The sequence below is a fragment of the Balaenoptera musculus genome, chromosome 14 (genome assembly GCF_009873245.2).
Source record: "Balaenoptera musculus isolate JJ_BM4_2016_0621 chromosome 14, mBalMus1.pri.v3, whole genome shotgun sequence".
Taxonomy (NCBI): domain Eukaryota; kingdom Metazoa; phylum Chordata; class Mammalia; order Artiodactyla; family Balaenopteridae; genus Balaenoptera; species Balaenoptera musculus.
Genome location: NC_045798.1, coordinates 72,269,710 through 72,295,312, shown reverse-complemented (window position 1 = coordinate 72,295,312; position 25,603 = coordinate 72,269,710). Strand labels below are relative to the sequence as shown.

Here is a 25,603-nt window from a genome sequence, read left to right as displayed (position 1 = left end):
TTATGCGATAAATCTGTATCCCTGTACTTCTGCAGATGCAAATTTATTTAAAAGAGGTATATCTCAGAGGAATTTATGGGGACTTTCTTTCTTGTAGAATAAAAGTTCTTTCTTCATTAAATTCTTTTTTTTTTTTTAAATTAATTAATTAATTATTTATTTATTTATAACCGTGTTGGGTCTTCGTTTGTGCGAGGGCTTTCTCTAGTTGCGGCGAGCGGGGGCCACTCTTCATCGCGGTGCGCGGGCCTCTCACTATCGCGGCCTCTCTGGTTGCGGAGCACAGGCTCCAGACGCGCAGGCTCAGTAGTTGTGGCTCACGGGCCTAGCTGCTCCGCGGCATGTGGGATCTTCCCGGACCAGGGCTCGAACCCGTGTCTCCTGCATTGGCAGGCAGATTCTCAACCACTGCGCCACCAGGGAAGCCCTCTTCATTAAATTCTTACTCTTGCTTTTCAAAAACTCGAAAACTGGCTTTTCTTTTTCCTTTTTACATTTTTGGGTTTTTTTTTTTTTTTTTTTGGCCACACCACGCGGCTTTTTACCTTCCCCGCCCAGGGCGCGAGGCTTATAAGCCACCAGGGAACTCCATTCTTTTTCCTTTTTACAAAAGGACTAAATTTATAAATTCAAAGAAAACTAAGATCAGAGATTGTATAGTTATTGCATAATGCCTGCCCAACAAACACTCAAATATATATGAAACTGGAAAACTGTACCTGTCTTTTCTACCACGAGAATACTTTGAAATGATTAGAATCAAACTGAAGAAGTTTACCTCAGAAACGGTGGATGGTGGATCAAAGAACTAAATGTAAGTGGTAAAACTATAAAATTCTTAATGAGAACATAACGGATCTTTATGATATGGGATTCACAAAAATTTCTTGGATATGCCACCAAAAGCACAGATAACAAAAGAAAAAATAGGCAAATTAAAGTTCATCAAAATTAAAAACTTTTGTGCATCAAAGAACACTATCAGGAAAGTGAAAAGACAACTCATAAAATGGGAGAAAACATTTGCAAATCATATATCTGATAAGGGATTAATAGCCAGTATATATATATCCTACAATTCCCCCCAAAATCAATTTGAAAATGGGTAAAGTACCTGCGTAGGCATTTCTCCAAAGAAAATATACAAATGACCACTAAGCACATGAAAAGATGCTCAATGGCTTCAGTCTTTAGGGAAATGCACATCAAAACTACAATGAGTTACCACTTCACAGCCATTAGGATGGCCATTACACCAACCCCCCCCCCCCAAAAAAAAACCAAAGGAAAATGACAAGTGCTGGCTAGGATGTGGAGAAATTGGAACCCTCATGCATTGCAGGTGGGAATATAAAATGGTGCCACTACTATAGAAAACAGTTTGGCAGTTCCTTAAAAAGTTAAACATAGAATTACCATATGATCCAACAATTCTACTCCCAAGTACATACCCAAAAGAGCAGTATCATAAGAAAGGAAATCAGTGTATTCAGGGACTCTTAGTGCTTACCCAAATGATCAGTGAAGGGAAATCCCAGGATGACAGTCATGTAATTGATATATAAGGCAATCAATCTAGATTAAACTTGAGGATAAAAGGCCCCAGGAAAAAGATATCCAATAAAAAATGAGACAAAATACATTGGATCCTTGAACAACACAGTTCTGAACTGCTAGGGGCCACTTACATGCAGATTTCTTTAAATATGTACTATGGGGGCTTCCCTGGTGGCTCAGTGGTTAAGAATCCTCCTGCTAATGCAGGGGACATGGGTTCGAGCCCTCGCCTGGGAAGATCCCACATGCCACGGAGCAACTAAGCCCGTGTGCCACAACTGCTGAGCCTGCGCTCTAGAGCCTGCGAACCACAGCTACTGAGTCCGCGTGCCACAACTACTGAAGCCCACGCGTCTAGAGCCTGTGCTCTGCAAGAAGAGAAGCCACCGCAATGAGAAGCCCGCGCACCTCAACGAAGAGTAGCTCCCGCTCACTGCAACTAGAGAAAGCCCACGCACAGCAACGAAGACCCAACACAGCCAATAAATAAATAAATAAAAATTAAAAATAAATAAATTTATTTTAAAAAAACATGTACTATTGTTAGCTGAATCCGCAGATTCAGAACTATGCATATGGAGGGCTGACTGTAAAGTTATACTTGGATTTTCCATTGCAGGAACGGTTGGCGCCCCTTACCCCTGTATTGTTCAAAGTTCGACTGTAGAATGTTCAGTATGATGGAAAGTTAGAAAAAAATAAATATTATGATAAAGGTAAATAATGTAAGGAAAGAAGGCAGTTAGAAATACCAGGGGAAACAAAATGTTGTAGTAATATAAAGTTTCACACATCACCGATACACACACACACACACGCACACGCACACACATACTTACTAGCAGGTACAGTCAAACAAAACATAACTGTAGGCTGGATCAGCTCTGTCTGCAGAATTTCTCATAGCTGCCTGGAGGGAAGGGAATTACAGGTGCAAACAAAATACCTTGAATAAACATGAAGTCAGAGAGGTTCCCCCTGCACTAAAAATAGATTCCCTTGTAGAAAGGCTAAAGAAGAAGAAAGAGCCTGAAGCCTTGGTACCTTGTAGTGGAGGGGAGAAGTAAAAACCCAGAGAGAAATGGCAAACTGGTGTATCCAGGCAGTTGGGTCCATGGGCAGCCTCAGCCAAAGGGTCCCGCTCCCTGAAGTGGTCACATGATGCAGGGAGGGCTAGACTTGAAGAGAGTAAGCAGACAGAGACAGTGATTCTAGAGAGCTGCACTCCAAAGCCCCACTCCCACCCCAAACCCAGAAATTTGGTACAATTTCTGAGGCAGGCAGAGGAGGAGAGAATGTAAAGTTTTTGTTCTAGTTGGATGTGGTGAGAGGGCGGGAATTAAGAGTCAAAATGAAATTGAGTTATACAACACAAAGTAATATTTTTTGTACACCTGATTTTTGTGGACTGAGATTCATACTCATTATGCTTCCTAATCACTCATTCATTTGACCAATACTTATTTTGTATCTACTATGTGCAAAGGACTATGGGAGAGATAAAGCCACGTACGACATATCTTTAACGTATCTATTTGTAAAATCAGTTAAAGTGAACCCATGGCGGCTACAAGTCATGACAAAAAGACTTTCTCTACTGACTGGCAGAACTTGATAAGAACAAGTGAGTCTGAAGCAAATTATATTATTGATGAGTTAAGAGGAAAGTCAGGAGTCACTTCTGTGAAGTGAAGAAGTTCACGCATTTCCTTCCTGTGTTTATCTAGGTCTGACTATTAGAACACGTTCCTTCATAAAGCATTATATACTCAGTCCAGCTGAAAATTTTCTCTACTTTTTCTGAACTACTATGATATGTTATCTATATTTCTGCTATGGCTCTTACTACCTTTTTAGCTTTTGTAGAAATGTCGTCTCCCTTGTGATATCCCTGGAGGAGTGGTGTTTCAAAGCATTATCACACACCATTGTAAAGCAATTATACTCCAATAAAGATGTTTTAAAAAAAAGCATTATCACAGTACCTTGTACATATTAAATGAATGGTAAATGTTATATAATAGTAGACAAGTCATCATCAAATAATGTTTCACAAAATATGGACCCCTTGCATCAGCTACCCTGGGTGCTTGTTAAAATTTAGATTCCTGGGCCATGCTCCAGCTCTACTGAGTCAGAATCTCTGGCTGTGAAACTGGGAACCCACATTTTAATGAATTCACTACAGTTTGAGAACTATGAATTTCAAGGTATGACAGTCATAATAAGGAGTGGGATGGCAAATAGTTTTTATCTTGAGGGCTGACTCTGGTAATGGGGGCCAAACGCAATTCTGAGGCAGAGACTCTGGGAAACCGTAGCCTCTAATAGTGGTATCTGCCATGGCCAAGTCAGGGAAGGGGTAGGAGGAGTTTATGTGCAGCATATTTGACATTTCTGAATATGTTAATCCCGGGAATGGAGAGATAAGGATAATCACAAGTCACTCTTGCAGAGGTTTCAGGGTCTGTAACTTGGGTTTTTTTGGGTTTTTTTCATGGTAATTCCAGGAAACAAGGTTTTCAGGGTGGCATATACAAATTTAGAAGAAAAATAGTAACATCTTTTGGGAAAATTCCATCCACTAAAGTCTTATTTTACTTAATGAAATTAAGCATTAGTTAAATGACACAGGGAGACCGATTAACTGTCAATATTATTTTTGTTTTAGTTATTACTAATAGGACAAGGAAGAAACTTGGACCTTCTTTGTAGAATTCTCGTGTAGGATTTTTTTTCTAGATGTGCCCTCTTTCTTCTTTTTTATTATTACATATACTATTTATAATTAGTGAAGAAATTTAGAAAATACTGATGAGAAAAAAATCATCCCTAAGAGCATCACCTTGTAATAACATCTGCTAAATGTTTCCATTTACATATAGAAAGTCTGTTTCTGTATAATGTTGAGCATGACCTTGACAGGGCTAAGCAGTGCATAACTGTATAGTGGAATAGTTACATACTTCTCTGAAAGTCAGTCTTGTCATCAGTAGAATAGGGACAACTGTCACCTGGCCTGCATCTCCGGATTGTGTGAGGATCTCTTACAGCAGTGTGTTTCTCCAAGGACAGCCTCAGTAGGCTAGGAGTTCTACTAACAGGCAGGAGTGATTCTTACTCCCAGCCTTGAAGGGACCAGGAAAGACAGTGGTTACTGGAACTACTCAAAAAGGGCAATGGTATGAAGAGCCTCCTGACAGGAGCTATGGTCTTTGGTAAAGAAACAATTAACCTGTGGCAACACAGCAGGATGGGAGCTGTGAGAACTAATAACTGGGTCTCACTCTCTTTTATCCTTTAAGCTCTAACAAGAAGCTCCAACAAGGAATCTTACTGAGCCAGTTCTTGTAGGTCAGCTTTCTGGAGCTAAGAGCAGGGTGAAGAATGGTTGAGAGTGGATGTGGAGAAACAGATGGAAAATAAACAGAGAAATGCGTCTATCAGATCTAACTTTTACAGTCCCTATTTTTATCTTGCCTCTCAGGAATCTGTAGATTTCTAAGGTCTTGCTTTCATAAAACCCCTACCCCACTTAATATTTACCATAACTGCCTTAGTCGAGAGTCTTTCTCTTTGCGTCTTGGACAAAACCAAGGGGACCCTTGGGAATAATAATAATCCATGTGTTATGTACTGAATTGTGTGCCTCCAAACCCAGGTTGAAGCCCTAATCCCCAATGTGACCATATTTGGAGACAAGACATTTAAGGAGGTAATAAGGTTAAATGAGGTCATGAGGGTGGGCCCCAATCCAATAGACCTGGTGTCCTTATAAGAAGAGGAACGCCAGGAGTGTACATGCTTGTGTGTGTGCATGAGGACACAGCGAGAAGGTGCTTATCTACAAGCCAAGAAGAGAGGCCTTAGGAGAAACCAACCCTGCTGACACCTTGATCTTGGATTTCCAGTCTTCAGAGCTGCAAAACAAATTTCTGTTAAGTCACCCCGTCTGTGGCATTTTGTTATGGCAGCCCTAACACACCATTATTTATAAATATCTTTTATTGAGCACCTTATATTCTAGTTCTTTACGTACCTCATCTACTATTACTTTTAACTTTCACAATCCTAGAGAGTAGGTATTATTAATCTAATTCTCGTGGACAAGAAAGTGAAGTTCAGAGAGGTTAGTGGCTTGTCCATGGCCACAAAATAATAAGTAGCAGAGATTTATTATTGAACATTTTGTCTCTTTGAGTCTAAAGCCATTACACTGTTCTGGTATCACATGAGAAAGGAACAGAGTTACTAAGGTTCTGGCTGTGTTCAGTTAGGAATAATTATGTTTCTGCAGCACACTTAAGCTTCTCTTTTCACATTTCTTGGGCTTCAATTACTACCCAAACTGATGACTCTCAACTCTGCAGCTTTAGCCTACTCCTTTCTTTAGTTTCAGACTCATCCTTCCTACTACCTAACGTACACCTCACCTGGATGTCCTTCTGGCATCTCAAATCAGTAAAAAGAGCCAGAAGATTGAAATATTTGCATTACCCTAGACTCCTTCCTTTGTCATCTCATCAAATTGGTCTGACTGCTCACTCAACCCTGTGGTTTTTATCTTCTAATTGTTTCTCAAGTATATCGTTTGACTGCAGCTGCTCCTGTAAGTCAGTTCCTGGATTACCACAGTAAACTCCTAAAGAGGAGTTTCACTGCTTTTTGTCCTCACTGCTACCTCCCGGGCTTTTTCTAAAGACACTTGTAACCACAAAATTGTCCTGCAGTGACACTCCATTGTCTTCATGTTAAAATACAAATTCCTTTTCTAGTTATCATCTGACCTTCACCTTCCTCTTCAATTTCATCACCCCAGCTAAAAGCAAAGGTAAATCATTTGATTTGTCTCCTAGCCTAATATTTAAATGAACACGCTGGTGTTAGACTGCCTTAACTTGAACACCGGCTTGATTTTGCATTAGGTGTGTGAACTTTGGAAAATTAGGGCTGTTGTGAGGATTAAATGAGCTAATACACATAAAGAGCTTGGATCTTGTCTGGCACATAATTTAACTATTATTATTATCATCATCATCCCCATCCCTCTCAACCCATGCATTTGCATTGCTGCTTTCTCCGCCTGGAGTACCCTATCATCTCTTACCATCTGGCTATGCCCTTCTTTCTTCCTTATCAAGATTCGATTCAGGGGTCACATCTCCTAGCAAATTTATCCTGCCCCATCCTATCTCATTTGTCTCCATCGTTTCCTTTGCAAACGTCTTTGTTACTGTAACTACTGTTTGCGTCTATCACCAGACTGTGAGTTCCTAAAGGAGAGAAGGTGCTTTCATGTTTTTAGGCACAAGTGAAGGGTGAATAATATTAGCATTTTCCGCATGACTACCCAGAGAGCGCCCAAGTGTAATGAGATACCTAAATAAATGTTCCTAAAGTCTACTTTGTCTAGTGTGGCGACTTGTCCCGAATATGAGACAGGACTATACTCAAAGTTTTTCCAGGAGGGAACTTAAGACCTTAGGCAGCAGCCAAGAACCCCGGAGAAAAAACAGTTTTCTCACTTTCCCACAGGAAAACTCCTCGGTAAAACTCCTGATCTCTGAACCGCGGAGGAATACACGCACTTAAGTGCAATCTGCGCCTGCGCCTGTGCCTGTGACCGCTGCTCTTCTGCGCCTGCGCCGCTCCAGCCAATGAGGGGCTCCTCAGTCGAGGGTGGGGCCACGGGTTGCGCTTTAGGATTGGACAGTGGGAGCAAACGGACGGCGCGGAAATGACGTCAAGGTGCGCAAGCGCCGGCGGCCCTGCCGCGCGGTGGCTGCCGGGTGCCGCACGCCTTCCCTTTCCTCGCCTCTCCCTTTTACCCCCGCTCCCATCCCCGCCCCCACGGCCGCTCCGCTCCCTGGCGTGACTCGGCATTGAGAGCCCCGGGAGAAGACGCCGCGGTCGCTACCTCCTCTGTCCAGGCCTCCGCCTTCCTGGGCCTCCCTCCTTCCTCTCCCGCGTCTTCTTCAGTTTTGAAGCCGGTGGCTTCGCGGCCGCCCTGCCGGACTTCTGAGAATGGTGGGTGTGAAGCCGGTCGGGAGTGACCCGGATTTCCAGCCGGAGCTGAGCGGCGCGGGCTCCAGACTCGCCGTGGTCAAGTTCACCATGCGAGGGTGAGTCCGGGCCCGAGCCCAGTGAGTCCCTGCTGTCTGTGCTTTTCTTTCTCTGTTTCCCGATCCCGCCTGCCTTGTGGTCGTGTTCTGCTCTGGAATGTCCGGCTCTGGCCGCAGCCCAAGGCCGCTGCCCGGTTAGGCCTCAGTTCCTGGGTGTGAACCCCCGTTTGTGCACCGGGGCGTCTCTGGCGGACTCGGAGGCCTGGCCGACCGCATTCCCCAGCCCGCGAGATCCCCGCCCGCTGTTTCTGAGTCCTCGGAAGGGCTCTGCTCTTGGGGGTGACCCGGCTCTTTCCATTCTTGTCTGTGGGAGTCTCCCACAAACGCCCCTGCTTGCGCCTGTCCCCTTCTTTCCCGGGATGCAGCTGTCACTTGCATCTTAGAAACTTGCAAAATTTAATTTACCAAACGGTTTGATTCTCTTCACCACCTGCATATGTGGAAAACTGTAGGAAGATTCAGCTACCCAACTAATCCGCGGAGTGCTTAGACCTAAAGCTAATGCATTTTAAATTAAGTTAATGTTGGGTCAGGATGCTTTTTAATTTTCTTAATGTTTCTGTTACTTCTTTGATTTGTAAGTTTGTAAGTTAGGCCACCTTGTGTAAGCAGTTGCATCTGATTACGGAAATTATAGTAGGTATATATATACAGTACAGGTAGACAGGTGTCCAGATATCTGGCTTTGACCAAGTAGACTCTATTTTTGACTTGATGATTTAAGAGGACAGGGCACTTGAAAGATGTTATCTGGCTTTGGTAAATCTCAACATAATTCATAGGTCGCAGAGCTGGCGGATCTTCCATGTTGGGTGTGCAGTGTGTCCCTGTATGAGAGTGACGTGTTGGAAATAGACATTCAGAACCAAGACTTCAGCGAGCTTGTGTATTAGCTGACCTCCCCTTGTGTATGTCAGTGTCCAGTGAGAAGGATTAGAAGTCTCCTCTTGATGTACCTTGACCCCCTGGTGTTATTTACACTTACACTAACTTGGAGAAGTCTACTACAGATATCGCTGTTTATGCAACACATTTTGTTGTCCAGATAACTGTATAGACATAAGGCAGTGTTTTGAGTCTTAGAGCAAAAAGTGATTCAAACCTATCGAACGTGATTCGATAAATGTTGAATATATAGATGGTGGCATTAGGATTAGATTAGGTTTAGGGGATGGAGGGATGTAGGTAGAGATGAAAACAAGTTAGGACTTACCTTGGGACCAATCTCCCTCATACAGAATTGGAAAGGGGGGGGGGTACATTAGATTTTAAGGTTTGTCTTTCTAGTTTTGTTGATTTTATAATGACTATTCTTAATATGAGGGAATACCTATATACATTTGTTAAGTTCTAGGTGGAAGTTGGAAAAAGGAAGAGATGATTTTAACAACGAACCTCATTTTTAGTTCACTTTTCTAATTTTAGTTAGTGGGAGCATTTATACTTTTGTGCCTCAGTGATATGCTCTCTTTTCCCCTTAACCATAGCACGGGGAGAGAGGAAGAGTAATACATGATTTATATGAAGTGAGAAAAATTACTGTCATCCCACTTTAGGCCAAGAACATAGTTTTCTCAAGCACCTGTTTCTCCATTTCCTTTCCATCTCTACTTGAAGCCTTATTCCTTATTCTCACCTGCTGTGCTTTGTCCATCCTATTATTTTTACTAAAACACTATACAGATTGTCATTCTTCTGTTTAAGAATCTTCAGTGGCTCTCCAGTATTTCAGTTGTTTTTTTAATTGTAGTGAAATACATGTAACATAAATTTGCCATTTTAAAATATACAGTTCAGTGGCATTAAGTACAATCACTATATACATACACACACACACACACACATACACACACACGTATATATATATTTTTTAATCTTTTTGGCCGTGCTGCATGGCATGTGGGATCTTAGTTCCCCAACCAGGGATCGAACCCGTGCCCCTTGCATTGGAAACACGGAGTCTTAACCGCTGGACCGCCGGGGAAGTTCTAGTACATTCACAATGTTGTACTGTCATTACCCTATCCATATCCTAGAATCTTTTCATTATCTCAAACAGAAACTGTGCACCCATTAAACAGTAATTCCCATACCTTCTCTCCACTGCCCCCAGCCCCTGGTAACCTTTCTTCTAGTTTCTGTCTCCATGAATTTGCCTATTCTTGATAACTCATTTAAGTGGAATTATATAATATTTGTCCTTTTGTTTATGGCTTACTTTAGCATAATGTTTTTAAGGTTCATCCATGTTCTAGCATGTGTCAGATTTTCCTTCCTTTTTAAAACTGAGTAATATCCTGTTGTATATGTACGTACACATATGTATATGTATATATACATACAATATTCTGTTGTGTGTATATACCGCATATTGTTGATGGACATTTGGGTTGTTTCCATCTTTTGACTATTGTAAATAATACTGCTCTGAACATTGGTGTGCAAGGATCTCTGTGAGTCCCTGCTTTCAGTTCTTTTAGGTATATGTCGGTGAGTGGAATTGCTAGATTATATGGTAATTTTGTGTATAACTTTTTGAGAAACCAGCAAACTATTTGCCCACGTGGCTGCACAAGTTTGCCTTTCCACCAGCAATGCAGGAGAGTTCCCATTTCTCTACATACCAACTTCTTTTATATTTTAGTGGCCATCCTAGATGAGTGTGAAGTGGTATCTGGTGGTTTTGATTTGCATTTCCTTGATGACTAGTAATTTTGAGCATCTTTTCTTGTGCTTGTTGGCCATTTGTCTTTGGAGAAATGTCTGTTCAAGTCCTTTGCCCATGTTGAATTGGATTGTTTGTTTTTTTGTTGTGGAGTTGTAGGAGTTCTTTATATATTTTGGGTCTTAATCCTTTTTCTGATATATCATTTGCAAATATTTTCTCCCATTGGTTGCCTTTTCAGTTTCTTGATGGTGTCCTTTGATGCACAAAAGTTTAAAAATTTTGCTGAAGTCCAATTTATCTATGGTTTTTTTCTTTTGTTGTTTCTTGTGCTTTTGGTGTCATATCCCAGAAATATTGACAAATCCGATGTCATGGAGATTCCTCCCTATGTTTTCATCAAAGAATTTTATAGTTTTTACTCTTAAGTTAGGTCTTTGATCTATTTTGAGTTAATTTTTATATAGTGTTAAGTAAGGGTCCAACTTCATTTTTTTGCAAGTGGATATCCAGTTTTCCCAACACCATTTGTTGAAAAAACTCTTTCACCCATTGAATGGCACTGTTCTCCAGTATTTTTTTAAGCAATTAAAACAGTTGTCACTTACATCAAATTTGGTCTGTGTAAGGGACTTATTGGAGCACTTATTGACTTCTGCAGTCCTCAAAATAATGTTTAAAATTATCTCCATTTTACAAATGAGGAAGTTGAGTCAGAAGGAGATTAAATGACTTGTTTAAGGTCCCAGTGTTGAATGTACTCTCTGGGTTGTAAGGTGCTGTCCTGTTCTTCCCAGCCTAAGCAGAAGGGACATGCAAGTTCACCTCTGTATTGCATGGAGCCTGACATTTTTCCGTAAATGTTGCCTTGAATAAGCTCTTCCTGCAAAATCCTTTGATGGAAGTCAGTTCAGTTCACACTCTGATATTCATTTCCCTACCTGTAAAGTGAGAATAATAACATGTAGCCTAACCATATCGTTTAGAGAATGAAATTATATATGTGCGTTATATACTGTGGTAACATATTTTTGTAACTGGTATCTCCAAACTGTTACTTCTTAAATATACCCGGATACACTTAAGTGGTCATAAACAGTGCTAGTTTTGTTATCACTGATGGGTAAACGCCAAATTTAAAAGGATATGCATTTTCTTTCCTGTGAAACTCAGCAATGAGTGATTTTTATCTTGAATTCGTGAGTGTACCACTTTTGTAGATATGTTTACCATATATTCAGTTTTGTTTTTTTTAAAATTTTAATTGGAGTATAGTTGCTTTACAATGTTGTGTTAGTTTCTACTGTACAGCAAAGTGAATCAGCTATAGGTATACATATATCCCCTCTTTTTTTTGGATTTCCTTCCCATTTAGGTCACCACAGAGCATTGAGTAGAGTTCCTTGTGCTGTACAGTAGGTTCTCTCAGTTTTCTTAAAGCAGGTCTTACTTTGTAGTTGGTTAGGTGTTATTGTTACCATCCAGTTAGAATGTCAGTGTATGTTAGGATGGTGAGATCTAATGATTATGATAGTTTGTCCCAATAATACATTGTGTAATAGTATTAATTATATATTGTAAAATTGCTGTGGACTGAAGGTACTTTACCATAATACAGAGTTAGGAGGCCCAACAGTTCGTAAGGACTGGGCAGATAATATTAGGGAGTGAGGTAGGTGGCTGTAAGATAACTAGGGAATGATGAGGCCCTAGAGAACATGTAGAGAATTTTAAAAAACATGTTTATTTAAAAAAGTATAGCAGGCATGCAAAAATGTATACAAATCATTTAAGTGTAGAGTCTGATAAATTTTCGCGGTGGTCACACCTGTTTAACCAATACACAGGTCAGGAATAGCAGCGTAGCACAGTCACATCCCCGCCCCCGGCAACCTCCTGCAGGCTCCTTCTCATCACTCGCGAATTTTAACACTGTGGACTAATTTCGTCTGTATTTGAACTTTATAAAAATGGTATCATATAGTATGTTATCTGTCTGGATTCCTTTCAAGAGCATATAAATAGTTTTAATCTTGGCAGTTAATTTAGAAATAACAACCAAAAAAAAAAAGCACAGTGTAGGCCACTGTTTTGGGGGTTTTGAAATAGCAGTTAAGGGTTTTGTGATCAAATTTCAGCACTGTACTTCATTGTTCTTGTCTTTGAAATGAGGAATGGTAAAGCTTAAACGAATTTAAAGGTTTTATAAGTTACCTAACATATAATAAATGCTTAATGAACGTTAGCTGTTTTGTGTTACTAATAGGACCAGTTATGGTTATGCCTGTCCATTAGTGAATGTAATACATCTAGAAATAACCTGTTTTAAAGTTACGCCCCGCAGAAAAATAAACTTTTAAAATACGTCTTCAGAAAGCACATACATTTTCCACACCCACACCAGCTGAATGTGTTTACACATATTACTGCTCAAGGTGGAGCACTGACTACTTTAGCAAATAGGAAAGAACAGCAAGTTCTTGAAATAAAATCTATTTATATTATGACAGTAAACACACATTTTTTTTGTTTTAATTTATTTTATTGAAGTATAGTTGATTTACAATGTTGTGTTAATTTCCACTCTACAGCAAAGAGATTCAGTTATACATAAATATACATTCTTTTTCATATTCTTTTCCATTATGGTTTATCACAGGGTATTGAATGTAGTTCCATGTGCTATACAGTAGTACCTTGTTGTTTATCCTGCAGAGTTTTTCTTAAAAGTAATTTTTACAGAATATTTCCATGGTAGCTGTGTGGTACCAGCTTGTATCAGAAGACAGGAATGAAGAATTTTCGTAGTGACTTTTCTACAACTTAAAAAGTCAAAAATAGATTTCATAACTGAAAATGACATGCCTATTAACAATTTCCTTCCATTTTCTCTGTCCCAGCTAGGTTTTTTAACATCTTTAGTTTGATATAAAGCCTTTATGTATTTAGGTTTTATCAATAAATAATATCTAATTCAGCAGACTGTGAAAAACTGTAAACACAAATCTTACTAAGAACCTAACGTGGTGCTTTCAAAGAAAGCTGATCTTGGATTGGCTTTAGGATTTAACTGTTCTAGTTGTGGTCCTGCCATTAACTAGAATGTCTGACCTTGATCAAGTCGTTCAACTTTTCTGGTCTTCACTTCTCATTTATTGAATAATTGTGTTAGGTTAGGTCAGTTTTAAAGTTTCAGTTTTGTGGGTTTGGTTCTTTACGTTTTGCAGAAAGCTAGAGGGTTGTCTGCTGAGGTTTTTCTCAAAAAGCATAAGTCAGAATCTTTCTTACATATTGGATCTAACATCAGCTTTCCATCAAAAAGAAGTTCAGAGGTGGAAAAAGAACTCTTTTTTTTCTTTCTTTCTTTCTTTCTTATTTAAACCTCTGGACTAGATGGTCTCGTCTCTTTTACAACAAGTTCAAAGGTCCTGAGGTTATGTACTATCTAAAGACTGCAAATCAAGGGCTGTGCAAGAGAAAAAAATACAATCCTGAAATTTAGGCATACTTGGAGAAAAATATATTAGAGATAGGAAAGGTCCTTAAAGAATCTAGTCTCTTCTCATTTTATACAGAGAAATCAAATGATTTGTTCATGAGCTCAGCTAAAAATGGAAATTTAAGTTTACTTTTAAATGCTAGGGGTAAGCGAGGAAAACATCTTACTTCAAATAACAAATCAGTTCATTTGAGTGATTATAATGTGAAAGTATGCTGCTGTATATATCTATGCTTCTGTGTGCTATGATTTATTTTGATTTTTGACTAAAGTTCCAACCTATGATGGCTAACTAAAATTAAACAAAGGATCTAGATAAGGTTATATTTTGAAAGGGGGCACTTATTTTCAAGGTAGCCATTATTTTAGTACAGTCTCTTTAGCTTCAGAAAGAGTTTCTGTAACTCCAGGTAGCTCATACATGACTGATGAGTAGAGTGATTATGTCAGTACAGTGCGGAGGTGAGGTTGGTTCATATTCTATTTTTCTTAGGTAGTGAAGAGCAGGAATAGAAATAGAACCTTTAGCAGGAAGGAGAAAAGCCCTCAGCCACAGAGGCAGGCTCCCTTTCGGGTTCCTTTTAAGAAAGTCAGAATGAATAAAATTAAACCTGAGCTCCTGCAGCCAGCTCCTGGTCCCCAGCGGGGGTCATTCTCATGTTGCGCCGGCTTCCTCCTGCCCCTACCTGGATGGCAGCCCCGTTGGCTCAGAGCTCGCCTTCCATCTGGATACTCACAGCACCTGTAAGCGGGCACTTCCGCTCGATTGTTTTTGTACATTTTAAATATCCTCTGAGGTGTAGCCTCTAGGTCTGAGCCACCTGCCTGTCTGTCCAGGTATTTCCTGAATACTAGTTACTATTTTTCTTAGGAATGTTTTCACAAAGTTACATGGGTTTAAATGGCTTATCTCAATCTTATTTTTTCCATAAGCCTTCTTATTTTCGAGGGCACGCTTTTGCAGAGAGGTTTTTCAGGAATGAGAAAACCTGATACTGTGTGTATACCAGGTATATTTTGTGGTACAGCATGATACCTGTGCTTCATCCGTGACTACTGTTTAAATGCAGTTAACATTCAATTCTCTATTTGCAATTTAGTATTTTATGAAAATACCTGTTTATCATATAAAAGCAAAGGATACAGAAGTGTAGGTAGTTTTAAAAGTCTCCCCTAAACTCTCTTCCTTTTCCAGTCCCACTTTACAGAAGTAATTGTTTATTGTGTGACCCACCTAACTTTTCAATATATATTTATGTACATATATAACATATAAATACATATATAAATACATATTTTTAACGTGGTCATAGAAAATATTTTATCGTGAGACTTAGTTTTCTTTTAAACTGTATAAATTATCCTTATCCCTTGGTGTGAGTGTGTCATAATTTTTTTTAATTGAAGTATAGTTGATGTACAGTATTATATAAGTTACAAGTGTACAGTATAGTGATGCACAATTTTTAAAGGTTACACTTCATTTATAGTTATTATAAAATATTGGCTATATTCCCTGTGTTGTACAATATATCCTTGTAACTTATTTTATATGTTATAACTTTAAAAAATAGTTTTCTATTGATTGCCATTTAGATTTTTTTTATTTTTTTTTTATTTTTTACTATTTCAAACATTGCATTGAACTTCCTTATACATATTATTGTGAAATTGAGTAAGTGTTAAGATAAGATTGACTTTTAGAAGTGAGATTGTTGAATCTTGGTTTGCATTCATTTAAAATTGGTAGATAATGACCAAATGGCCCTTCAAAAAGGATCTACCAATTTGTACTCCCATCCATAGTGTTTAAGACTTATTAGTAACTGGAAGTATTTTGCTAAACTAAACATAGGTTTTGTCGACTGTAATTGTTTGTTCCTTTAAAATTTAGTCTCAGGGCCTATTTCAGCATTGTTAGATCCAAAAATTTACTTTCAGAAGCATCAAGTTTAATATGTAAGAAATTAAGAGTTACTTTCTTAACTTTTTGGTATGAATCTTAAGGATGGCAAAAGGTGAAAATGCTGATTAAAATGTTAAGAATGGAGAGAGAATCATAGCTTGAATTTGAACATCTTGTATTTTAGAGTTTGCTTTTCCTTGTATTCCTATCTGCTAAAACCATTTTTATCCTATCTGCTAAAACCATTTCTCATTTTTTGGAACTTTTATTGAGATATACGCAGTATACAATTATAAATGTATAGTTTAGAGAGTTTGCACAAACTGAATATACATGCACGTTTAATCAGCTTCTGGACAAATAGAACATTTCTAGCCTCTTGAAATCTCTCTCATGCCCTTATCCTGTCACTGACTCTCACAAAAGTAACCATTGTCCTGATTTATAATACCATTGATTTGTTTTGCCTGTATTTGAACTGTACATAAATGGAATCATATAGTGTACTTCTCTTCTCAGTGTTGTTTGTGAGATTCATCCATATTTTGGCATGAGGTTTTACACCAGTCATTTTCACTGTTGTATAGTGTTCCAGTATGTGAATAACTGCAGTTAGTTTACTTATTCTGTTGTTGAAAGGAACTTAGGTGGTATCCAGTTTTTGGCCATTAGAAATATTGCTACTACCAATATTTTTTCAAAAACCCTAAGGCAAACATATACAGATATTTCTGTTTTATATACCCTAGAAATGGTCATAAGTAGGCATAAATCTTGCATTAGCAGATACTGCCAGTTTCTTTTCTTACCCCCTGAAGTGGTTATACCAATCTGCACTGTCACTAACAGGTCAGTTGCTCCAAGTTCTTTTTGGCTGTGTTGGGTCTTCGTTTCTGTGCGAGGGCTTTCTCCAGTTGCGGCGAGCGGGGGCCGCTCTTCATCGCGGTGCGCGGGCCTCTCACTGTCGCAGCCTCTCTCGTTGCGGAGCACAGGCTCCAGACGCGCAGGCTCAGCAGTTGTGGCTCATGGGCCCAGTTGCTCCGCGGCATGTGGGATCCTCCCAGACCAGGGCTCGAACCCGTGTCCCCTGCATTGGCAGGCAGATTCTCAACCACTGCGCCACCAGGGAAGCCCTCCAAGTTCTTGACAGTACTTCCTTCTCTATTGTTTTAGCTGTTTTGGTGGGAGTAGTTTTATTTTTTTTTTAATTAAAAAAATTTTTTTAACATCTTTATTGGAATATAATTGCTTTACAATGGTGTGTTAGTTTCTGCTTTATAACAAAGTGAATCTGTTATACATATACATATATCCCCATATCTCCTCCCTCTTGCGTCTCCAAATTTGCATTTCCCTGGTTTCCATAGTGACCGAGGAAGTCTTTTTCTCTTTATGGACTGTTTGGATAACCTCATTTGTCCAGTTTGAGAGTACCCTTTTTTCTTTTGGATGTCAGTCTTCTTATTGATTTGTAGGGGCTTTTTTACATATTAGAGGTATAAGTCCTACATTTGATATGTTTTACAGATATTTTTTCTAGTCTGTGGTTTGTCTTTTCACCCTCTAAATGGTATCTTGATGAACAAAAGGTCTTAACCTTAATATTTTCCAGCTTATCAAGTATATCCCAACATATCAGTTCTTCCCTTTTTTCTTTAGTGCTTTTTGTGTTTTAAGAAATAAATCTTTGCTTACTCCAAGGTTTTGAAAGTATCCACTGTGTTTTTTCCCTAAAACTGTTGTTTTACCTTTCCCATTTAGATCTATAATCCATCTGGAATTGGTTTTTGTGTACAGTGTGAGTTAGGGGTAAAGATTCACTTTTTTCCCCCCATGTGGATATCCATATTGACTCAGCACTGTTTATTGAAAAGACCATCCTTTCCCCACTGTACTGCTGTGTCAACTTTTTCAGAAGTTCGGTTACTGTGTATGGGATGGGTCTGTTTTTGGACCCTTTTCTTTTAAAATTGGTGAGTTTGTTTATCCTTTATACTCTTAATTTTATAAAGCTTTTTGGTAGTTATTGATATCTAGTAATGTAATTTCTTCAGCTTTGAACCCCGAAATGCTTGGGCTATCCTTGATATTTATTTCCCTATAGATTTTAGAATTTGAATTTGTTAATTTTTCCAAGCAAACCTTGGAATTTTACATTGACTTTAAAGATCAAATTGAGGAGACTTGACATCTTGACAGTGTTGACTTTTCCAATTCATAAGTATAGTATATTCCTCCATTTATTTAGATCTTTAATTTCTTTCAGTGAGAAGAAAGCTGGAAGACAACACTGTTAGACTTAAAGACTTAAAATAATTCTGTAGTCATTAAGACAGTGTGGTACTGATGCAAGTGTATCTAAATAGTACAGTGGAAAAGACGAGAAAGTCTAAAGACAGGTTGATCAGAATGTTTTTAATTCTGTGTTTTAATTGACAAGATCTTTAGAGTATAAATTAGTACAATGTTTGGTGTTATTTTACCGAGCATCTCTTACCTTTCTCACAGGTGTGGACCGTGTTTAAGGATTGCCCCAGCATTCAGTTCTATGAGTAATAAGTATCCACAAGCAGTATTCTTGGAAGTAGATGTACATCAGTGTCAGGTAAGGCAAAAGAGTCCTTAAAAAAATGTCTTTTTATTTACACATTGATTTGAAATTCAACATTAATTTCATCCTTTATCTCTTTATGCACTAAGTACTTATTTTTTTGAAGGTAGGATAATATTATGTTAATGTCATTATTACAAATGTTGTTATGGCTGCATTAGTTAAGAAGGGTAGTCCAATATTAATTGCTTCTGGATTTGCTAATAATATTTTTCTGGTACAAAACTAATATTATGTTGTTAAACTTAATAGGTCACCTGGCAGTTCTGTGTTTTACATTTCTTTGTAAATCTAAAATTATATCTTATACTGCAGGCACATTGGTTGATTAGAAAGCCATGGCAGAGAATTCTTGGATGTCGTTTGTTTTGAATTGATCAGTTTATAACCCTAGCTCCAATGCTGCATACTCAGCAGAAAGTTTAAAATGTTGGTTACTATTGATTGAGCCACAGTGTTGTAGGTAGATTGCCCTGGTTACTTAGTCAGCATGGCTATGTGACACTTGTGCATTTGCATATGTAGAAGTATGGAGGAGTTGTTAGAGAAAAAAAATTTTTGAAGGCTTCTTCCAACACTAAAAATGTAGTCTTTTGACTAACAGCTCTGTAACTTTTTTTTTTTTCCAGTGAAGCTTTTGTCTTTGATACATTTCTGGGTTGGAAAAAAATCTTAGAATGTTATATAGCTTGCAGATAAGTATTTTGGGGATTTGGTGCAAACTCTGTGTTACACGTTTATTGTTTAGTACTTATATCACATACTGCTGGACAGCAGCCCTGGCCTTATTTTGAGTGTTCACTGTCTCTGATCTGGAAGTGCTGTCTTCTGGAGCTGTGTGGTCCTGTAGAGTAACCATATGTGGTTGGGTACTGAGTACTTGAAGTGTGGCAAGTCCAAATTGAGATGTGCTGTAAAATACACGTAGGATTTTGAAGGCTTAGTATGAAAGAAAATACGTAAAGTATGTCATTAACTTTTTACATTGACTATATGTTGAATTGCATATTTGGATTTACTAAAATAAATTATTAAAATGGATTTCAATTGTTTCTCTTTACTTTTTTCTTGTGGATACTGGAAAATTTTAAATTACATGTGTAGCTCACATTTGTATCTTGTATTATATTTCTTTTGGACAGCACTGTTCTAAAAGGTCAATCTTGTTTTTTTTTATGAGGCTTAGAGAAGACATTTCTGTAAACTTTATGCTTTTTTTTTAAAAAACAATATAGCGGTACCTCTTCCTAGTATTTGAATATGCAAGGTGACATACTTATTTTACTATTTTCTTTACACTTCTCATGAAGAGTTCAATGAGTTTAATGAATCAGTGACTAATTAATTTTCATTCGGTAGCTAGTCTTAACGATATCGTGGAGTTGGAGCAGAATTTAAAAAGATACCCGTTGCAGTGTTTTTGATGGAAGACCAGAAGTCATTTCTTTAAGAGTAGAACTAGATGAGGATTGCAGTGCAAAGGGTGTTACCTCCTTTTCACGGACAGATGGGCTACTGTTTTTTCAGATGTGTACTTTTTCCTAGTAGCAGTGGTTTGTGTTGACATAGCTCAATACCCTTCTGGGGTTCTGCATTTGAGAAACAGTCTGTACTTATGAGAGAACTGTCTGGTGTTGTAAAGTGCAATTTCTGTGTTAGAAGCCGATTGTTCTATTGGATGAAGCACTTAACAAAAACAAAAATGCAGGGCTAGTATTCATTGCGGACGTAAGGGTAATATAGTTGTGCCCCTTAAGAATAGGCCCGTTTTTTCTTAAGTAACAATTAGGAGTGAAGTTATTTTATATGTTTTTAGTTCATGCTTGTGATATTTAGCTTCCATAGAGATGTAGAGTGAATATTCAGAGTGGTTTAAGATTAGTTTTAATTCATAATGCTATCTAACTTGACAATTCTAGGGAACAGCTGCCACCAACAATATATCAGCAACACCTACATTTCTGTTTTTTCGAAACAAAGTGAGAATTGATCAGTATCAAGGAGCAGATGCTGTGGGACTAGAGGAAAAAATCAAGCAGCACTTAGAAAACGACCCTGGAAGCAACGAGGACACAGATATTCCAAAAGGCTATGTATGTAGAATTAAAAGTGAAATCATGATATATCTTGCATTTGTCATTATTTGGTTGAAGTGAAGTTCACTGTTTTCATGTTTTGTCTTTTGCTAGTTAAGAATACTTTCAGTTAAGAACTTTAAAAGTAAATTTAATAGCTGACTATTGGATTTTGTCTATGTTGTGTGTATTGTAACCTTAAGCCCCCATCATAAACTATTTTTCCAAAGTTTCTCCTCCTAATTTTCTTTGCCACTTGTTTTTTAATCTGCTTTCTGAACTATTTTAATAGCCATTAAAAAAAATTATTTATTTATTTTTATTTTATTTTATTTTTGGCTGCGTTGGGTCTTTGTTGCTGCGCGGGCTTTCTCTAGTTGCAGTGAGTGGGAGCTCCTCTTCGTTGTGGTGCATGGGCTTCTCATTGCAGTGGCTTCTCTTGTTGCGGAGCAGGGACTCTAGGTGCGCGGGCTTCAGTAGTTGTGGCACGTGGGTTCAGTAGTTGTGGCTCACAGGCTCTAGAGCGCAGGCTCAGGAGTTGTGGCGCACAGGCTTAGTTGCTCTGTGGCATGTGGGATCTTCCCGGACCAGGGCTCGAACCTGTGTCCCCTGCATTGGCAGGCGGATTCTTAACCACTGCGCCACCAGGGAGGTCCCAATAGCCATTTTTAAACATTTGTTTTTTACTTTTTTTCCTTCCCAAAGTGAAAAAATTTTCATTGGAAAAATTTTTCACTTTTTGACAATTGTGTAAAATGACATGTAAATTTTAGTGTATGACCATTACATACTGAACTCCCTTTTCTGCTGGTTTCTAAAGTTTTCTCTCTCTTTTTAAATGTATCTATTTAAAAACCCAAGTTATTGATTTTGTTTTAGAACCAAATGTGACTTTAGTATTGGATATGTTTTTCAAAGTTTTAAGAGTTGTTATTCTAAATAATAACTTGAAGACTTAAGAACTTCAAAGTTTTTGAAAACTATTTGGTATGAATAGTCATAATTTGTGTCTATCATATGAGAGCTATTCAGGAAGGAAGTAAAATTCAGAAGTAGCACTTCATGGTAGCTGACTTATTTATGCAAATTGGTAAAACTTGCATACCAAAATATTTGTATATATATTTTAAAATTTTGCTTGTTATAAAGTTATTGTGTTGGCAGATTAAAAATGAATTTTTTTTAAAAAAAGTGTTACCTCAAGTTAAAGCTAGTACATGAAAGCATGTGTACCAAGTACATTTAAAAATTTACTTACTTACTTACTTATTTATTTATTTATTTGGCTGCATCAGGTCTTAGTTGCGGCATGTGGAATCTTTCGTCGCAGCGCACGGTCTCTTCGTTGTGGTGTGAGGGCTTCTCTCTAGTTGTGGCGCGTGGGCTCTAGAACGTGTGGGCTCAGAAGTTGCAGCATGTGGGCTCTAGCTGTGGTGCGCAGGCTCAGTAGTTGCAGCACGTGAGTTCTCTAGTTGTGGTGCAGGGCTCTAGAGCTTGCGGGCTCAGTAGTTGTGATGCGCGGGCTTAGTTGCCCCACAGCATGTGGGATCTTAGTTCCCTGACCAGGGATCAAACCTGTGTCCCCTGCATTGGAAGGAGGATTCTTAACTATTGGACCACCAGGGAAGTCCACCAAGTACATTAAAACAGGCCTGCCATGGAGCTACCAGTCCTTAGGTAAGGCCCTTAAATTCATGTTGAATAAGGAGAACCTGTAGTCAGGTATATATGAGAGATTCTTTTTGTGTGTATGGGTGGAGGGGGAGTTGTGTCTTCACAAAGTGTCTTTAACATGTGGTAATGGCATTAATTACTTTAAGGACTTAATAATTAATATTTATTTAAAATAGAACCTGTTATATGATAATTTGAAATGGTAATACTTAGAAAGTATGAACATGTGTAAGTCAGGGTTATGACACCTTTTGGAAAATTTTGGAAATCATTTGACTTGTAAGCAGTTGTGTTTACTTCTTTGTAGTTTTTTCCTTAATTAGTAAGGGTTTTTGCATGAAAAAGTCTTATGGGCACAACAGTCTTGCTGCTTAGCTACAGCGATACTTCTTTACATCAGCTAAGTGTGATATCAGGGTTTTGGCTTTGGATAGGAAATAAGCAGGGGAAAATGAAGTTTCAGGAAATAAGACATTTAATTTCATCCAGATGTTATGAATACAAAGTGAAAAGCTGTTAAAAACATTTTTATTTTTTTCCATCAGGTGTCAATGAAGACTTTAAAAGTTTTGAACTATAGGTCTCACAGGGTTATTAAATATTTAAAACTGGTAATGTGTTCCCAAGAACGGCATTGTTTTCACAACACAGATGGAAACTGAATGAAAACCTGTATCTTAAAGTAGATTTAAACTAAGCATTACAAAAATGTATTGACAATTTTAAAATAAAATTTTAGGTTTCTTAGAATAAAGACTTTTTCTCATTAGGTTTTAACGCTAAAAGTCTATATAATTATTGATTTCACACATCCTATAGTTTTGAAACTCCTGATTTGACTGGAGCCAGAGTGAAAGAAAGAAATATCTCTCTTAGGGGGGTTTGAGATATTACAAAAGATGTAGGGTATGATACTCAAAAGGTTAAGAATCAAAAATCGGAAGTAATACAGTATTTTTGTGAACATCATGACTTTGAGTTTTTAATATGTTTATTGAAGTTTGGAAAAAAAATTTTTTTCCAATCCTGATGTCTTTTATTTATTTCTCTTATCTTACTATAGTGACTTATTCCACAGTAGTATTGAAAGCAGACATCCTTGACTCGTTCCTCATCTTAGGGGGAAAGCATTCAGTCTTTCACTATTACGTATGATGTTAGCTGGAAGTTTTTCATAAATGCCTTTTATCAGGTTGAAGAAATTCTCTTCTATTCCTAATGTGTTGAGGATTTTTTAAAATCAGAAATGGATATTAGATTCTTGCAAATATTTTTTTCTGTGTCCATTGAGATGATCATGCTTCAACATTTTGTTTCTTAACATGGTGAATTACATTGAGTGACTTCTGCATGTTAAACCAACCTACCATAACCTAGCATACTCTAGCCACTCTTGACTATGATGCATTATCCTTTTAATATATTGTTGAATTAGGTTTGCTAAAATATTTGCCTCTATATATATGAGGAACATTGGTCTGTAGTTTCCTTTCTTGTATGTTTTGGTATCAGGGTAATGCTGGTGTCATTAAATTAGTAAATATTCTCTCCTCTTCAATTTCCTGAAAGAGTTTGTGTAGAATGGGTACTATTTCTTCCTATAATATTTGTCAGAATTTAATAGTAAAGCCAGCTGTACCTGGAGTTTTCTTTGTGGGAAGATTTTTAACTACAAATTTAATTTTTAAAAATAGGTAAACAATTAATCCAGTTATCTATTTCTTCTTGAGTGAGCTTTGGTGGTTTGTGTCTTTCAAGGGATTTGTCCATTTCATTTGTGTTGTTGAACTTATGTACATAAAATTGTTCATAATATTCTCTCATTTTTTTAATATCTAAAGAAACTGTAGTACTGTCACCTCTCCTAATATTGTTAATTGGGATTTTTTTGTCTTGACCACTCTGGCTAGATGTTTCTTAACTCACTGATCTTGTCAGAGAACCAGCTTTTGATTTCATTGAGTTTCTCTATCGTTTTTCTGTTTTTCATTTCATTGCTTTGATGTTTATTATTTTCTTTTCTCTGTTTACTTTGGGTTTAATTTGCTCTTCTCTTTCTAGTTTCTTAAGGTTGAATTTGAGACCTTTCTTCTTGCCTAATATAGGCATTTAATGCTATAAATTCCCCGCCCTGGGACTTCCCTGGTGGTCCAGTGGTAAAGAATCCACCTTCCAATGCAGGGGACGCGGGCTTGGTATCTGGTTGGGAACAGAGACCCCACATGCTGCAGGGCAGCTAAGCTCAAGCGCCACAACTACTGAGCCCGTGTGCCTCAACCAGAGAGCCTGCGTGCTCTGGAGCCCGAGCACCACAACTAGAGAGAGGAAACCCTCACACCACAACTAGAGAGAAGCCCACGCGCCACAACAAAAGAAAAGATCCCACATGCCACAACAAAGGCCCAACGCAGCCAGAAAGAAAAAAAAATTCCCTGCCCCAAGTATCTCTTTAGAAGTTGGGAAAGTTTTAAACATTCTATTTTTTCTCTCCCCTATTTTCCTTTTTTTTTTTTAAATTTATTATTTTTAAAATTTTATTTATTTTATTTTATTTTTTTAATACCTTTACTAGAGTATAATTGCTTTACAATGGTATGTTAGTTTCTGCTTTATAACAAAGTGAATCAGCTATACATATACATATATCCCCATGTCTCCTCCCTCTTGCATCTCCCTCCCACCCCTCCTATCCCATAATTTATTTTTTAAAAAATATCTCTATTGGGGTATAATTGCTTTACAATCCCATGTTTTGTAAGAGTACCTAGTATGGCTTCAAATCGCATGAGGGGGCTATCAATATCAAGTCTTCCTCTCTAGAAGTTTGCATGCTAGGCACTCTGGAATGGAACTTGTATTTGCATGTGTTCTAAATCTTGAGGCTTATTGGTGTATTTCAGTGTTCCAACCTCTGAACTGTAGGTTTTGGTCTACAAATATGTCACATTCATCAAAATAAACATTAAATGTCCCAAATTTATGTAGTAGGTAGGACAGATCTTTCTTGAAGCATGGAAAGTTTTTTCTAACTTCCTGTGTGTCTCATGTTGGATTTCACTCACCTCCTCCCCCCAAAGGTGAAATCTATTCAAGCAAACAAACAAAAAATCTAGTTGACAGAGTAGTGTTATAAACATGCATGTCATTCACCTGTGTTCATCAGTTGTGAGTATTTCCCTGTTTTTGTTCTATCTTGATATGTATTTATCTACTTTTATATTTTGCAGCATCATTTACAGAGTAAGTTATAGACATCAAGATGGTTCATCTGTAAATATTTCAGCATGGAGCTCCTAAGAACAAGGACATTCTCTTATATAGCCATGATACCATTATCACTTATAAGAAATTTAACATTGATAGGATATCTATCCCTAATGTACAGCCTATATTCAAATTTTCTTAATATATCTCCAAAATATACTTTATAGCTATTTTTCCCCAATCTTGGATCAAATCACGGGTCACGCATTGCATTTAAGTTGTCAATCTCT

General features: G+C 37.9%; 1 protein-coding gene across 7 annotated transcripts in view; it reads left to right on the top strand.

Moving 5' to 3' along the window:
• The first annotated feature begins 7,295 nt into the window (after window positions 1-7,295).
• TXNL1 (thioredoxin like 1) overlaps window positions 7,296-25,603 on the top strand; it is a 34,691-nt gene continuing 16,383 nt past the window's right edge. For 3 of the 7 annotated variants that reach the window (XR_005016168.1, XM_036822960.1, XM_036822962.1), the window contains exons 1-3: window positions 7,328-7,679; window positions 18,258-18,354; window positions 20,280-20,453. Coding sequence is in view for 6 of the 7 variants with exons in the window: in XM_036822960.1 (XP_036678855.1) it covers window positions 7,582-7,679; window positions 18,258-18,354; window positions 20,280-20,453 (369 nt within the window). In the remaining variant the exon portion in view is untranslated. Of the gene's footprint in view, window positions 7,680-17,574; window positions 17,723-18,257; window positions 18,355-20,279; window positions 20,454-25,603 lie in introns of those variants that run through there. The other 4 variants (XM_036822961.1, XM_036822963.1, XM_036822964.1 and 1 more) reach the window with 4 other exon arrangements.